Source organism: Stegostoma tigrinum, chromosome 20, assembly GCF_030684315.1.
Source record: "Stegostoma tigrinum isolate sSteTig4 chromosome 20, sSteTig4.hap1, whole genome shotgun sequence".
Taxonomy (NCBI): domain Eukaryota; kingdom Metazoa; phylum Chordata; class Chondrichthyes; order Orectolobiformes; family Stegostomatidae; genus Stegostoma; species Stegostoma tigrinum.
This window is the reverse complement of record NC_081373.1, coordinates 30,925,876-30,942,716: the sequence shown is the minus strand read 5'-3', so window position 1 is coordinate 30,942,716 and position 16,841 is coordinate 30,925,876. Positions and strand designations below refer to the sequence as shown.

At 43.1% G+C, this 16,841-nt stretch overlaps 1 protein-coding gene across 6 annotated transcripts in view; it reads right to left on the bottom strand.

Annotated features, from left to right (window-relative positions):
• Positions 1-16,841, bottom strand: part of LOC125461841 (ubiquitin thioesterase ZRANB1) — a 66,498-nt gene that overhangs the window by 22,318 nt on the left and 27,339 nt on the right. For 5 of the 6 annotated variants that reach the window (XM_048551114.2, XM_048551113.2, XM_048551112.2 and 2 more), the window contains 2 exons: positions 15,113-15,300; positions 11,860-12,013 (listed from right to left, as the gene is read on the bottom strand). In XM_048551114.2, coding sequence (XP_048407071.1) covers positions 11,860-12,013; positions 15,113-15,300 — 342 coding nt within the window. Of the gene's footprint in view, positions 1-11,859; positions 12,014-15,013; positions 15,071-15,112; positions 15,301-16,841 lie in introns of all 6 variants that reach the window. The other variant, XM_048551117.2, reaches the window with a different exon arrangement.

Sequence of the window (16,841 nt, the reverse complement as noted above, 5' to 3'; positions counted from 1 at the left end):
TCCTCAAAAAATTCAATCAAATTTGTGGAACATGATTTCCTTTGCACAAAACCATGCTGATTATCCACTAATAATTCCTTGATTCTCCAAATGCATATAAATCCTAATCTTTCAGAATCACTTCCAACTTACTCACCACTGAAGTCCAACTCTCAGGTCTACAGTTTCTCCTAACAGCATTTTTTTTAAAACAAAGGCACATTAGTCAGAGATAACAAAACGTGGAGCTGGATGAACACATCAGGCCAAGCAGCATTTCAGGAGCACAAAAGCTGACGTGTCGGGCCTAGGCACTTCATCAGAGCTCTGTTCATCCAGCTCCACACTTTATCTTGGATTCTCCAGCATCTGCAGTTCTCATTATCAATCACACAACATTAGCTCCTCTCCTGTCATCTGGCATCTCACCCATACTTATTGATGATACAAATATTTCTACAAGGGGCCCCACAATTTCCTCCCTAACTTCCCACAAAGTTCTAGTATACACTAGATTTGGTCCTGGAGATTTATCTACTTTTATATTTGCTACGTAGTCCAGCACTTCCTCTTTTCTAAAGTCAACTGTTTTCAAAATTTTATCAGAGATAGTGGGAACTGCAGATGCTGGAGAATTCCAAGATAATAAAATGTGAGGCTGGATGAACACAGCAGGCCAAGCCAGCATCTCAGGAGCACAAAAGCTGACGTTTCGGGCCTGGACCCTTCATCAGAGAGGGGGATGGGGAGAGGGAACTGGAATAAATAGGGAGAGAGGGGGAGGCGGACCGAAGATGGAGAGGAAAGAAGATAGGTGGAGAGAGTATAGGTGGGGAGGTAGGGAGGGGATAGGTCAGTCCAGGGAAGACGGACAGGTCAAGGAGGTGGGATGAGGTTAGTAGGTAGATGGGGATGCGACTTGGGGTGGGAGGAAGGGATGGGTGAGAGGAAAAACCGGTTAGGGAGGCAGAGACAGGATGGACTGGTTTTGGGATGCAGTGGGTGGGGGGGGGGGGGGGGGGGAGAAGAGCTGGGCTGGTTGTGTGGTGCGGTGGGGGGAGGGGACGAACTGGGCTGGTTTAGGGATGCAGTAGGGGAAGGGGAGATTTTGAAACTGGTGAAGTCCACATTGATACCATTAGGCTGCAGGGTTCCCAGGCGGAATATGAGTTGCAGTTCCTGCAACCTTCGGGTGGCATCATTGTGGCAGTGCAGGAGGCCCATGATGGACATGTCATCTAGAGAATGGGAGGGGGAGTGGAAATGGTTTGCGACTGGGAGGTGCAGTTGTTTGTTGCGAACTGAGCGGAGGTGTTCTGCAAAGCGGTCCCCAAGCCTCCGCTTGGTTTCCCCAATGTAGAGGAAGCCGCACCGGGTACAGTGGATGCAGTATACCACATTGACAGATGTGCAGGTGAACCTCTGCTTAATGTGGAATGTCATCTTGGGGCCTGGGATAGGGGTGAGGGAGGTGGTGTGGGGGCAAGTGTAGCATTTCCTGCGGTTGCAGGGGAAGGTGCCGGGTGTGGTGGGGTTGGAGGGCAGTGTGGAGCGAACAAGGGAGTCACGGAGAGAGTGATCTCTCCGGAAAGCAGACAGGGGTGGGGATGGAAAAATATCTTGGGTGGTGGGGTCGGATTGTAAATGGCGGAAGTGTCGGAGGATGATGCGTTGTATCCGGAGGTTGGTAGGGTGGTGTGTGAGAACGAGGGGGATCCTCTTAGGGTGGTTGTGGCAGGGGCGGGGTGTGAGGGACGTGTTGCGGGAAATACCGGAGACGCGGTCAAGGGCGTTCTCGATCGCTGTGGGGGGAAAGTTGCGGTCCTTAAAGAACTTGGACATCTGGGATGTGCGGGAGCGGAATGTCTTATCGTGGGAGCAGATGCGGCGGAGGCGGAGGAATTGGGAATAGGAGATGGAATATTTGCAGGAGGGTGGGTGGGAGGAGGTGTATTCTAGGTAGCTGTGGGAGTCGGTGGGCTTGAAATGGACATCAGTTACAAGCTGGTTGCCTGAGATGGAGACTGAGAGGTCCAGGAAGGTGAGGGATGTGCTGGAGATGGCCCACGTGAACTGAAGGTTGGGGTGGAAGGTGTTGGTGAAGTGGATGAACTGTTCAAGCTCCTCTGGGGAGCAGGAGGCGGCGCCGATACAGTCAGTGTACCGGAGGAAGAGGTGGGGTTTGGAACCTCATCGCTCCGCCCACAACCTCTACAGCCAGCAACCCCAGAGAAGACAGCCACACTGAGCCCTGCCGCATCTTCACCATCCCCCCAGACCTCCCACTGACTGAGGATGAACGGTCAGTCCTTAGTAAGGGGCTCACCTTTGTCCCCCAACAACCACACATCAACGAATACCAGTCACGATTGGACAAAGAGCAGTTTTTCCGCCGTCTTCGCCTCCATGCCTACTTCTTCAACCAGGAACCTAACCCTCCTTCCACTGACCCCTTCACCCGCTTCCAACACAAGTCCTCCTCCTGGACACCACCCCCAGGACTCCTACCCTCCCTCGACCTCTTCTTCTGCCGTCGAGACATTAACCGCCTCAACCGCTCCACCCCTCTCACCCACACCAACCTCTCCCCCACAGAACGGGCAGCCCTCCGCTCCAACCCCAACCTCACCATCAAACCCGCAGACAAGGGTGACGCAGTGACCTCTACATCGCCGAGGCCAGACGCCAACTCTCCGACACCACCTCCTACCGCCCCCTCAATCATGACCCCACACCCGAGCACCAAACCATCATTTCCAACACCATTCATGACCTCATCACCTCAGGGGACCTCCCACCCACAGCCTCCAACCTCATTGTTCCCCAACCCCGCACGGCCCGTTTCTATCTCCTTCCCAAAATCCACAAACCTGTCTGCCCTGGTCAACCCATCGTCTCAGCCTGCTCCTGCCCCACCGAACTCATCTCCACCTATCTGGACTCCATTTTCTCCCCTTTGGTCCAGGAACTCCCCACCTACGTCCGTGACACCACCCACGCCCTCCACCTCCTCCAGGACTTCCAATTCCCTGGCCCCCAACACCTCATATTCACCATGGACGTCCAGTCCCTATACACCTGCATTCCGCATGCAGATGGCCTCAAGGCCCTCCGCTTCTTCCTGTCCCGCAGACCCGACCAGTCCCCCTCCACCGACACTCTCCTCCGCCTAGCTGAACTCGTCCTCGCCCTCAACAACTTCTTTTGACTTCTCCCACCTACTACAAACTAAGGGGGTGGCCATGGGCACCCGCATGGGCCCCAGCTATGCCTGCCTCTTTGTAGGTTACGTGGAACAGTCCCTCTTCCGCACCTACACAGGCCCCAAACCCCACCTCTTCCTCCGGTACATTGATGACTGTATTGGCGCCGCCTCTTGCTCCCCAGAGGAGCTCGAACAGTTCATCCACTTCAACAACACCTTCCACCCCAACCTTCAGTTCACCTCGGCCATCTCCAGCACATCCCTCACCTTCCTGGACACCTCAGTCTCCATCTCAGGCAACCAGATGTAACTGATGTCCATTTCAAGCCCACCGACTCCCACAGCTACCTAGAATACACCTCCTCCCACCCACCCTCCTGCAAATATTCCATCCCCTATTCCCAATTCCTCCGCCTCCGCCACATCTGCTCCCACGATAAGACATTCCACTCCCGCACATCCCAGATGTCCAAGTTCTTTAAGGACCGCAACTTTCCCCCAACAGTGATCGATAACGCCCTTGACCGCGTCTCCGGTATTTCCCGCAACACATCCCTCACACCCCGCACCCGCCACAACCGCCCCAAGAGGATCCCCCTCGTTCTCACACACCACCCTACCAACTTCCGGATACAACGCATCATCCTCCGACACTTCCGCCATCTACAATCCGACCCCACCACCCAAGACATTTTTCCATCCCCACCCCTGTCTGCTTTCCGGAGAGACCACTCTCTCCGTGACTCCCTTGTTCGCTCCACACTGCCCTCCAACCCCACCACACCCGGCACCTTCCCCTGCAACCGCAGGAAATGCTACACTTGCCCCCACACCTCCTCCCTCACCCCTATCCCAGGCCCCAAGATGACAATCCACATTAAGCAGAAGTTCACCTGCACGTCTGCCAAAGTGGTATACTGCATCCATTGTACCCGGTGTGGCTTCCTCTACATTGGGGAAACCAAGCGGAGGCTTGGAGACCGCTTTGCAGAAAACCTCCGTTCAGTTCGCAACAAACAACTGCACCTCCCAGTCGCAAACCATTTCCACTCCCCCTCCCATTCTCTAGATGACATGTCCATCATGGGCCTCCTGCACTGCCACAATGATGCCACCCGAAGGTTGCAGGAACAACAACTCATATTCCGCCTGGGAACACTGCAGCCCAATGGTATCAATGTGGACTTCACCAGTTTCAAAATCTCCCCTTCCCCAACTGCATCCCTAAACCAGCCCAGTTCGTCCCCTCCCCCCACTGCACCACACAACCAGCCCAGCTCTTCCCCCCCACCCACTGCATCCCAAAACCAGTCCAACCTGTCTCTGCCTCCCTAACCGGTTCTTCCTCTCACCCATCCCTTCCTCCCACCCCAAGCCGCACCCCCATCTACCTACTAACCTCATCCCACCTCCTTGACCTGTCCGTCTTCCCTGGACTGACCTATCCCTCCCTACCTCCCCACCTATACTCTCTCCACCTATCTTCTTTCCTCTCCATCTTCGGTCCGCCTCCCCCTCTCTCCCTATTTATTCCAGTTCCCTCTCCCCATCCCCCTCTCTGATGAAGGGTCCAGGCCCGAAACGTCAGCTTTTGTGCTCCTGAGATGCTGCTTGGCCTGCTGTGTTCATCCAGCCTCACATTTTATTATCTTGTTTTCAAAATATCATATTTATCAATATTTATCTCCCCAAGTTCTCTCTCCATATTACTGGAATGTTGCATCAGATATATTACGACAGTATACTAAATTTAATGATTGGATTCCCAACCTATTTCTTTCCCCCAATTTAAAAAAAAACAGATGAATCACGAAACGATTGAGAAAGTCAGAGGGAAGAAAAAAATAAATCAGATACAAATTAGGGGCATCTGGCTTAAGTTTGCAAGAATGCCAAAGGCTAGCCAACAAGTTTTGAGATTGGTGTATGATTCATATCTAATGTTCCCTCCTTCAAACCTTGCTGAGAACAAACTATTATAGTTTCAGGCATCTAAATATAAAACATACCATCCCCTTCAAGAGTTTAAAAATTAACCCTAGAACATTACTGAAAGCAAGACATGTATTTGCAAAGTTATTCTGCACTGTATGGGGAATATGATTAAATTAATCATTATTAAAATTCTGCATCACTTCTCATAAGCACTACTTTAACCAAGTTCTACATCTAAATGTGTAATTAGCGTAAGTTTGTGCTTTTAGATCTTTATTTAGCCATTCAACTTAACTGGTCTAAAGACAAATCATCTTTTCATCACACATACAACACAAATTTAACTTTTCATAACTAGGCCAAGAGGCTACTAAATGCTGCTAGAATGATAATCTTACAAGTGAATGTCAATTCTGTATTAATCTATCCAGAAACATCTTAAATTCCACCCTTACTCCAGCAGAATTGAGATTCTAATAATTTTGCTATTTCGTCTATTAGTTGGCAATGCAATAGAGTTTTTAAACAACCCGTAAAGACAAACTTAACTGGAAGAAACCTATGCAGATACTGAGAGGGTAGATGCGAATTTAAAGGCGATCTGAAAGCTTCAGCATGCTCACACAAAAAGCTCAAAATTCAAGGGCCCAATATAATTTTGCATGACTAAATTTTCTTCAAATCTCACTGCCTACAATGGGGTTCTTGGCTTCTCCTTAGGCCAATATAGTTATTCTTTGATAGCAAGATTACTTTAATCATAACAACGTCAAAGACTAAACTTGTATATAGAAATAAGCACATAGAGCAAGGTTACAGACGAACTGAGAATTCATTGTTGTTTATCCGAATACCAAACTTGAGTTTCCGTATTAAATTTTGTTACAGCAAAATTAAATTTGTTAACTTCATAAAATCAATTCCATTTAATTTTTAAAAATAATCGAGACATTTCAAATCTTAATTTATATTTTTTTTAAAAATGGTTACATTGATCCTGGGGAAAAACAAGCAGTGTTCCATACACTTTACCCATCAACGTTCTTGCTTCATTCCTACTGAGGGGTCTTTACATATCTGTGTTTCTTGGTCTAATTGTATTTATTACACAAGGCTGATATTTTTAAACAGCATGACATAGTTGTTTTGACAAGAGTTGTGTTTTAGTTTATTTGCTACATTTTGTTTCACAGGTGTCATTATGCAAATGGAGGCTTGGTGCTTGATTTTTTTTTAAGATAGAATTCTCAGTGTATTATACACGTTTTGTGTTGGTATTAAATTTTTCAGGAAATGTGCATTTGCCCATGATAGCTAAAGGGTAGTCACTGACCTACTTATGTTTTTTGGGAGCGTACTGCAAAAGACAGAGCGCAAGTGGCAAGGGAGGGAAGTGGGTTGAATGATTTTAACTAATTAGAAAGGGCATGAAAATAAATATGAAAATCCTGCCAAAAACTGAAATTGCTGGAAAAACTCAGGCCTGGCAGCATCTGTGCTGAGAAAATACAATGTTTTGGGTACAGTTACCCTTCTTTTAATTTCCAAGATCTACAGTTCTTTACGTTTTGGGAAAATCCTGCCAGCTGTTGAAGACAATGAAGTTAAAGTAGGTCCACATGCAGCTCCAGTATTTGAAACTTGGTAAGAGTTATGTGGGACAGCACTAAGGAAAAAGAATTAGCAATAAAAAATTGAGCTTCTTAAATTGAAAATGAAAATGAAAGTGAAAATGACACTTGGTAAATAGCCCCTGACAAACCTTATGAGTACAAAAGGTTGAGTGGGAAAAGGGCATTTATCAGAAGCTACTTGGAAGGAGATTGTAATACCATTTGTCACGGCCCAGCATTATTTTGAAGGTGAGTTCCAACATCTGCTAAAAAATTGTAATTAATGTTCATTGACAGTACAACCCAGAATTAGATAATTCAAGAGGGAGATGTCAAGTACTTGGAGCATGCAGTGCGGTTCTTGAATTAGGAAGCACTGGAAATAGGGTCTTAATTATGCAAGCATTCAAATGGTCCTTAGAAAAGGGCAAAATATGGAATTGGAAAGTGGAATCCAACTGGTATACAATTTGCTCTTGTTCCTGATACGTAGAATGCAGTTTGTTCAACTCTAATCAGTAGCTAGCATATTACCTAACTAACATCAAAATTACTTCACAACACTCACCATTTTATAAATTTCCACATTTTAAAATTGAGCAATTCTCTTTAACATCAGAAGGTTATTTAATTGAATGAAGTGACAAGTTTTAATTAAACTGCATCAATAAACCTCCTTAACCAATTTATTACATGTAACAACTTTAACTTAGAAGTTCATGAAACCATTTCTTAATAAAATAATAGTACAGGTAATTCTGCTATAATGTGTTTCATTAATATGAATTAGCTGTAACAGAATGATGAATAGTGGATGCTGTTTGAATAACATGAACTTTCTGCTGTAAAGATACCATGATTTCCCTACAATGCGATTTTCTATCGGCATGAAGTCACACACAAACACAACTGTAAAGTGTTTAAAGAAGAAATACCTGTACTTTACCTAAACAAAGCTCATGAATTTAAACTCAGATTCCTTTTCAACACCTGTAGGCATTTCATAAAAATGATGGAATAAATTACTTCATAGTATGGGTCCAAATTCTACACTTGTGGCCTAACATCTGGAATGCACTTCAATGATTAGTATAGGAAGTAAAATGCTGCTTAATTCTCACCACAGCCACATACCTTCTTCCCTTCTACCTACAAACCACATAAAGGTCCTTTTCTAACCTAACATCACACAAAGTTAGGCTCAAAACCTATCCCAATCCTAAGATAACTTGAAAACAGAGAGACTGAAAAGTGTAATAATACTTTGAATATTATCTTCAACATCAAACAACACGAGGAACTGTTTCTTTGCGTCAGCAGATTTTGGTATACTTTTGTGATCAGTCAGGTAGCATGTTCAAAAGCAATCTTATTGTTTTTTGCAATGCTTTTGCCACCCAGTAGCTCATCATGCCAACACGGGATGGGGAGGTGATTAAAAAGTCAGTCTGAAGTCAATATACAAGTTAGTTTAAGGAAACACCTCAGAAACTACCCTTCTGACTCTTCTCCATGGCTCCAATACATAATGTATTCTAGCCACATGAAGGCTCTCAAGTAACATTGCTGCATTAGGAGAGACAGATATTCTGACATCAGTACCCATTAAGGAGCCAATACCACCTGCATTGAGGCCACAATCATCCAAAACTAAATCCGCACGAGTGGAAGCATGCTTGGGATGCCAGAGTTCCCTCCACTAAAGTAAATCATCTTCGCCCAGTTCAAGGAAGGCACTTGAACAAGGGGAGTACAAAGGAAAAATTTCACGGATTTCCTTCAAGAGATGCAACATAGATGTCAATGTATGGGAGATCCTCATTCATTATGATCATACTGGGAGAAATCTTCTGTATGAAGGGACACAACTTTGAGATCATTCGTTGGCAGGAGGAAAGAAAAAGAAAATGAAGAATGGATTGCCAGCAATTGTGCGGCCAAAGACCAATTCCACCTCCTGGAAGCATCTGCCAAATATGTAATCAGTGAGGAGGCTCTAGGATTGGACGCAGTTATACAAAGACCCTCTGAACCTATGGCCAATGACATACAATTTCTAGGTGGACAATCACACTTCTCAGCAAATGACTACCAATGATTTAAGCTTTTTACTGCAAACTTTTATTCCATTAACCAAATTTAAGTTCTCTCGACTGCATGGTGGAATACAAATTCTACAGTCCTAGCCAATATGCCACTCAGCCTTTCTTATCAACCTGCTTCGAAGGCAAAAGAATGGCCATACAGGCCAATAATCACTGATCAATTTGCCTAAAAGTGTTGAATAAAATTTATGGCAGTTTGTATCACTAGATCTGCCAATTCAACCTTCATTCACTGGCAATGCAGGGAGGAATTTTTCTTGAGCTTGTGGGGCGGTGGTGGGGGGGGGGGGTGCGTGGAGAAGAGGAGACAAAGAACACCTGCTAAAGTGGAACTCAAGCAGCAGGACAAACATAAAGCAAGCAGCATCTATTACAGGAGGACAGGATTAATTATGGTAGTAGTGATGTTATAAATGGTACATTTATTCATCCCATTTCATACGGTTCACAGATGTCAGTAATTCTGCTACTGCAATTCATCACATCAGTGGTAGATTCCATCTCACCCAAATGTGTAATTAAGTGTAGGGGAAGGAAAAAATAGAGGACATTAAACAGTATCATAGTAGCAAATCAGTGGAAGTTTTCTTTGTATCACATGTACGTTGAATCTATCACTCAGATAATCACTTCAGCTTGTATGAACTTATCCAAAAAGTGTGGAAATCAGTTATTTCTGTATGGCTCAACTATGAACTAAATAAAATGCACCCTGTCAACTTAAGTGCTTAACTTTCCAATATATTTTGGTTTCATGTGTTAAAACTTATTAAAAGTTCTATTTAATTTGATTATTGAAACTTTACAGTCAACTTTCTGGAATGTCTGGCGTGTAGTGGTGCTCCCATTGAAAACAAATGTTGCTGGTGCAGCTTGCCTGCTACGAACAACCATGAAGCAAATGACCAATTTGTTTCTGCCATTAATTCTAAAGCCTACAACTATGTTTTCATAAATGCAGGATGTTCCAAGCATTTACAAAGTAGTACTTTTAAATTGCAGGCATTGATTTAACATAGGAAATATAACAGTCAATTTGTGCTCAGCAAGGTCCCATAAATAACTAAATTCCCTGATGTTACACAAATTTTTGCCAGTACACTGGGGATAACTGCCCAACTGGATGTGAGTTTGCTCGCTGAGCTGGAAGGTTAGTTTTTAGACGTTTCGTCACCATTCTAGGTAACATCATCAGTGAGCCTCCGATGAAGCGCTGGTGTTATATCCCGCTTTCTATTTATCCATTTAGGTTTCCTTGGGTTGGTGATGTCATGGCCTGCGTTGGTGATGTCATTTCCTGTTCTTTTTCTCAGGGGATGGTAGATTAGCTCCAAATCAATGTGTTTGTTGATGGAGTTCCGGTTGGAATGCCATGCTTCTAGGAATTCTCATGCGTGTCTCTGTTTGGCTTCTCCTCGGATGGATGTGTTGTCCCAATCAAAGTGGTGTCCTTCCTCATCTGTATGTAAGGATGAGCGATAGTGGGTCATGTCATTTTGTGGCTAGTTGATGTTCATGTATCCTGGTGGCTAGATTTCTGCCTGTTTGTCACAGTTCTTGCAAGGTAGTTTGTAGATGACGTTCGTTTTGCTTGTTGTCTGTATAGGGTCTTTTAAGTTCATTAGCTGCTGTTTTAGTGTGTTGGTGGGTTTGTGGGCTACCCTGATGCCAAGAGGTCCGAGTAGTCTGGCAGTCATTTCAGAAATGTCTTTGATGTAGGGGAGAGTGGTTATGGTTTCTGGGCCCATTTTGTCTGTTTGTTTGGGTTTGTTGCTGGGAAATTGGTGGACTGTGTTCATAGGGTACCCATTCTTTTTGAATACGCTGTACAGGTGATTTTTTTCTGCTCTTTGTAGTTCCTCTGTGCTGCAGTGTGTAGTGGCTCGTTGGAATAATGTTCTAATGCAGCTTCGTTTGTGGGTGTTGGGATGGTTGCTCCTGTAGTTCAGTATTTGGTCCATATGTGCTGCTTTCCTGTAGACGCTGGTTTGAAGTTCCCCACTGACTGTTCCAGAACCTCAACCTGAGCTATAAATCTTCTCAAAACTCGCTTGCTGCCCAACTATTAATGATGCAGTAGCATATTTGACATCGACTTGAATAAGTACATGGAGCTAACTTAAAAGACTGACTTTCTTACATGGATTACAGCAGGTCTCCTGATTAGTGTCCTTGCAGCTGTTGACTGCACAACAAAAAATTCTCAATTTGACTGATTAATGCAGTTGTTAATTCAGGAGTTTTTCTTCATTGTAAGTGATGTCACCAGGAGTGCCTGAACTCTTCTACCTTCCTCTATCTCCCATTAGAAAATTTCCTGCTTTTAGTCACTCAACATTTCTTAAACAGCCATAGATTTATTTGATTATATCTTCGTTGTGCCTTATGATATGAACATACAAGTTAGGAGTGTATATTCAGCTCTCAAGCACGCTCCCTGTTTGAAAAAAAACTGCATCATTACTTCAGTTACCTCAATTCCACATTCCTATCTAAGATAATCTCTGAATGTGCCTTTACGTAAACAGGAACGGTTTTGTTTTCCTTGTTGAAATGATGAACTTCAAGTAGACAGAAAAATCACTGCAAAGTCCCTTCCTGCTGAGATTAATAAAAACCAAAAGAACTGCGAATGCTGTAAATCAGGAACAGAAACGAAAGTTGCTGGAAAAGCTGAGAAAAGGTCACTGGACCCAAAATGTTAACTGTTTTCTCTCCACAGATGCTGTCAGACCTGCTGAGCTTTTCCAGCAATTTTGTTTTTGCTGCTGAGATTAATGGCTGGTGAGAGAAAGTATCAGTTGAAAAGCCGTCTTGTGCATTTGGAATAACATTAGGTGCCTACTTCAACACCTTAACTGTATGACACTGCTGCAATACTAAATTTTATCTCCTTCCTAAACTTGGTCAAATTGGCAGATCTACATTGTACTTTCCACCTAATTTGCTCCTTTCATTAAAAAAAAGTGACACATGACATTACATGACATTATGTCAAAATCCACCAAAAATGCTAGAATACCTGCAGGCAACGTGAATGTCACCAGATCAGTGAGGAAGTAACAGGCAAAGTCTCCCTTGCGTTGATGAAGGGATGCAGCTATTTCACGACGTATCTGTTCAGTAAGCTCTGGGCATACCATAGCAGGTATACACTTGGCAGCTTGTTGAGACACCTACAGGGAAAACAGGCAGAATAGAGGCACTAAATAGTCACTCAACGTATTTATCAGAACTGAAATGAACATATTGATGACATACACGTTCAAGAATTTTTAAGACAACATTTATTTTCCTCATCATTTAGACTACAAATATAGTCAGAGGACAAAGTTTAATTTGAGAGGTAAAAGCACCACCCTCCTGCTTCAACCCTAATGTTAAACTGTACCTTTACACAAACCACTCAAATATTCAATACAAGACAGACTGCATTTTCTTGGCATTAAAATATGCCTGAAATACATACAAGGATTAACAATGAAAACAAAATTCAAAAGTTCAATATACTATTTTCTTTGGGAGTACAAATCAGAGATAATTTTGGCTTGATTAATTTCACATGAAATAAATCACTTATTTGTTGCATTCGAGATTCCTATGCCAAAGCCCCTTTTCTTGTTAATACTTTCATGGGATGTGGTGTTGCACTTTTTGAAAGTGGTACAACGCCATTTCCTCAAATGGCTTAAGTAGACCTACAACACCGTTAGGAAGGTAATTCCAGGATTTTGATTTAACATTATTGAAGGAAAACCAATCTAGGTTTGGAGGACAGTTTGCTGCTGCTGGTGTCCTAGGACTCTGGTAGTCATGTCCATCTATGTGGTATAGGTCAGTTTTGGAAACTACGTTACTGAAACTTTGGCGAGTTGCTGTACAGCAACTTGTATTTGGCACTCACTGGTGCCGCTGCATTGGTAGGGGAGGATGTGAATGCTTCAGTTGGTGAAGAGGTATCAAATCAAGTGGGCTGTGTTGTCCTGGATGGTGTTGAATTTCTTCAATGCAACTGGACCTGCAACATTCCAAGCAACTGCAAAGTATTCCATCACACTCCTGACTTGTCTTGTAAATACCAGACAGGCTTTGGGGAAACAGGTGGTGTGGATGACTCAAGTCTGAACTGCTATTGTGACTGGCTCTTACCCTGCAATATTTTTACAGCTGATCCTTTTCACTTTCTGATAAGACAGTAGTCCTAAGTGTATTAACAGTGGGATTCAGCAATGATAATGCCACTAAATATCAAGGGGCAATAGTTGGATTCTCCATTAGGGATGGTCATTGGTTGGCACTTGTATTGCACAAGTGTTACTTGTCTCTTATGATCCAAACTCCAAATGTCGTCCACATATTGCTGTGCATGGACACAGAATTTTCATTAGCTGCCGAGCTGAGAATGCTATTGAACAGTATGCAAACATCAGTAAACATTGCCATTTTCACCACCACAAGGTCAGAAAGATTCGTAATGAAGCAGCTGAAGATATTTGGGCCCAGGACGATGGGGAAAGATAGTGGAATAATTTTGTGGCACAGTGGTAGCCTCCCTATCTCTGAACCAGGAGACATGGATTAAAGCCCCACCCATTTTTGAGATGGGTAATAAGACTTCTGAAGAGGCTGATTAGAGAAACGTCTGGGGGAGATGGCAGGCTCTTGTAGTTCAGTAGTAGCGTCCCTGCTTCTGGTCACATAGGTGCCCGTTAATAAAAAAGTTTACGGCACTTCAACAGCTTGGCTATGGATGCAGTTTAGCCAGGAATTCAAGAGTTCAGCACTATTGTTCATATGCTGTCAGTGCCTATTACTTTACTAGCATCATGAAACTGCTGAAGGCTCTGGATACCTTGTGAAGTCAATCAAATTAGTCAGGCTTTCCCCTGCCACACCTGCAGTATGGCATGCTAATACCTGCTGATATGCCCTCTTTCAAAAAGGGGGACCCCAATGTGATTCTAATGGTAAAATCGGGTTATGGCAGGCCATGAGGTTTCCATGCACCAATCAATATATTGCTCATGATCTCCAGTACAGCATGGGCATTCAGTGTTGAGCTCCTAGATCTCTAAATCAGTCTTATTTCATACAGTGATAATGCCACATAACAGAGGGTACATTTACTGTGAAATGGGAATGTAGTGGTCACACCTTCCTGTAAAAATGTCATTGACTGATATATTGGTGAAGTCAAAGTCTTATGTTTACCTCACCATCTGCCATATGTCTGACAGAGGAGTCTTTTAACGACTCAGGCAATTCAATCAGCAGTGGTTCCACTAAATCAATCATTCTTCATATTTCTCCCATCCAAAATATAGTTGTACTCATGCCAACCTCAGATGCTTCAAGCTGTGCCCAAGATAAAGGCGTATTGATTCATCAGGTGAGGAAGGGCAGTAGGAGATTTCTTTGCCATGTTTGACCTGATGCCCTGATGAGACTATATCAAGTCTAGAGTCAATAACACTGACTCAGGATAACTCCCTAAGAATTGTTAACACTATTCTGTCACCTCTGCCGATTCTGTCCTACTGCAGGACAGAATATAACCAGGGATGGTCATGTCCAGGATGATAGCTATAAAATGACTCTGCATGGTTCACCAACTCAGGCTATTACTTGACTAGTCTCAGACTAGTCTTCCCCTTTATGCAGAAACCCGACATGTCAAGAAGGAATTTGCAGTATTGACAGGGTTCTTCAGTATTGTTTACTATGCTTAAGTCAATGCCATGTTGTCAGTCCAATTTTACTCCTTTTGACCCCTCTGCTGTGGTTTGATACAAATGGCTAGCTGGCTTGGCCTTCTTCAAGAACTGCTAAAAGTCAACAAGATGACTGCAGCTTCGACGTCATTTTCAGCCAAGTCAACATTCTTTCATTTAAGGACATTTTGCAAACACAATTTGTTAAAAGAGAATAGCAATGACAGTTTTGTGCTATTACCCAGTTTTGAGATTTTAAATATGTTAATTTAGCTGCTTTTAAACTCTACTGGCTGCTTTAGTGAGAACAGGCCTGAGCCTCTGGATTAAGCTGGTCCAGGTTCATTATCATTGATCATCTTGAACGTATTGGATGTAGTGACGTGAATTAAGTAGATTCTGCCACTTTGAATTTGGACTAGTACCCTCACTACTTTTGAATTACAAAAATCTTTTTGTACTTACTATATTAGGCTTAATCTCAAACTGCAAGGATTCATTTGACATCAACCCGTAGTTTTCCTAAACAGAAATAGAAATGATAGAACTATTAGGCTAACTCACCTCTGTCAACAAAATTGCCAACATGTCCTGTCTCTGAAAACGGATAGCAAGGTGTACTAGGGTGTAACCTACATCAAAAGCTGAAGGGCGATTCAGCAAGCGTACTTCATCTGATACAAGCTGCCGAGCAATGTCACTTCCTGATGACTTGTAAGCTTCAACTGCAGCCAGATCCCCTTCTACGACTCCTGCCAGACACAAAGCATGCTAGATTCAAGTCAGCCGTTTCAATACTGCTATACAGTACAATCTACAACTTATAAATGTCGCATGGCCTGGAACTCAGAACATGACTAAGTCAATATATTCACACTTTTACAACTACTGGACAATATTTGTCACGCCTTTTACCCTTCACATTACCGGAGTGGGTCTCAGCAGTTTTATACAAGTAACAGTTGTACAAGGATTAAAACATTCAATTTTCAAACATGAAATTTTATTAAGTTAAAGCACAAAAGGTCCAAATCTGACAAATCAGATACGTGCAATAGGTGATCCAACTCTAAAAACTTATGAGAATATAAATCTGCGGATGAGATGGGTGTCTCTTAACAGATCATTCATTTTCAGGCAAAATAGTTTTAGCTATGATAGCTTGCCGCACAATGACTTCTGCCAATATAGTGTTTAAGCATTCATTACTAAAATAAGACTTTTGCATTTTAATAACAGGGAAGTTAGGAAGGAGGAAGAAAACCGCAGTTACAATACTTTGAGAGTTATAACATGGGAAGAAATCTCATCAAGCACCCATTTTCTTCCATATTTTGCTCCAGAGTTAGACTCGCAATAGAGTTTTAACTTATTTTGCACTGTTTAAAAGAAATCTTTTGCCTTTTGTTTGGAAAGGTCAAAGGTTACCTTCTCTATTAAACCGTCCACAAAAAAATTTGAAATTTGATAAAACATTTCTCCGAAGTTATTTGATAAACCTTAAATGCCTTATGAAGAGGAAACGTGAAGGAACTTCAAGCAAATACAACTTCTCAAAATCCAAGTATTTTAGACACAGATGGTGAACTTCATTCAGTCAGAATGATTGCAGTTCCCCAAAACAAAAACACAAAAACAACCCTCAAAAATAACCATCTCATGACAAAAATCAACTCTGACAGACATGCTTAATTTCCCGTCACTATTTCCTTTTACCTTGCACCATCATTCCTTGGACAGTGCTTTCTCTCAAGGCTTCAATACAATCACAGACCCATGTTTTTATTATTTCTCTCACTATACTGGGTTAAGACTTGTTACATCTTGAACATTATCCAGTTCAGATTTTTTCCCCCCCATAAATGTTGCCCAACCTTGGAATTTAATTTGCATTTTTTCCCCCAAAATACATCATTTATAGTATTTGTGTACGAACATATTGTTCATTCACTGAATTATTTCCTTTTATGAATACACTACAAAAGCAGAAGCAGCTCAGCTTCTTTAATTAGCCCGAATATAACTAAAAGCTTCAATGAAAATTTGAAAGATTAGATTAGATTAGATTCCTTACAGTGTGGAAACAGGCCCTTTGACCCAACAAGTCCACGCCGCCCCTTGCAACATTCCACCCAGACTCATCCCCCTATTACCGGCACACCCCTGAACACTACGGGCAATTTAGCATGGCCAATCCACCTAGCCTGCACATCTTTGGGCTGAGGGGGGGAAACCGGAGCAACCAGAGGAAACCCGCGCAGACACGGGGAGAATGTGCAAACTCCGCAAGATG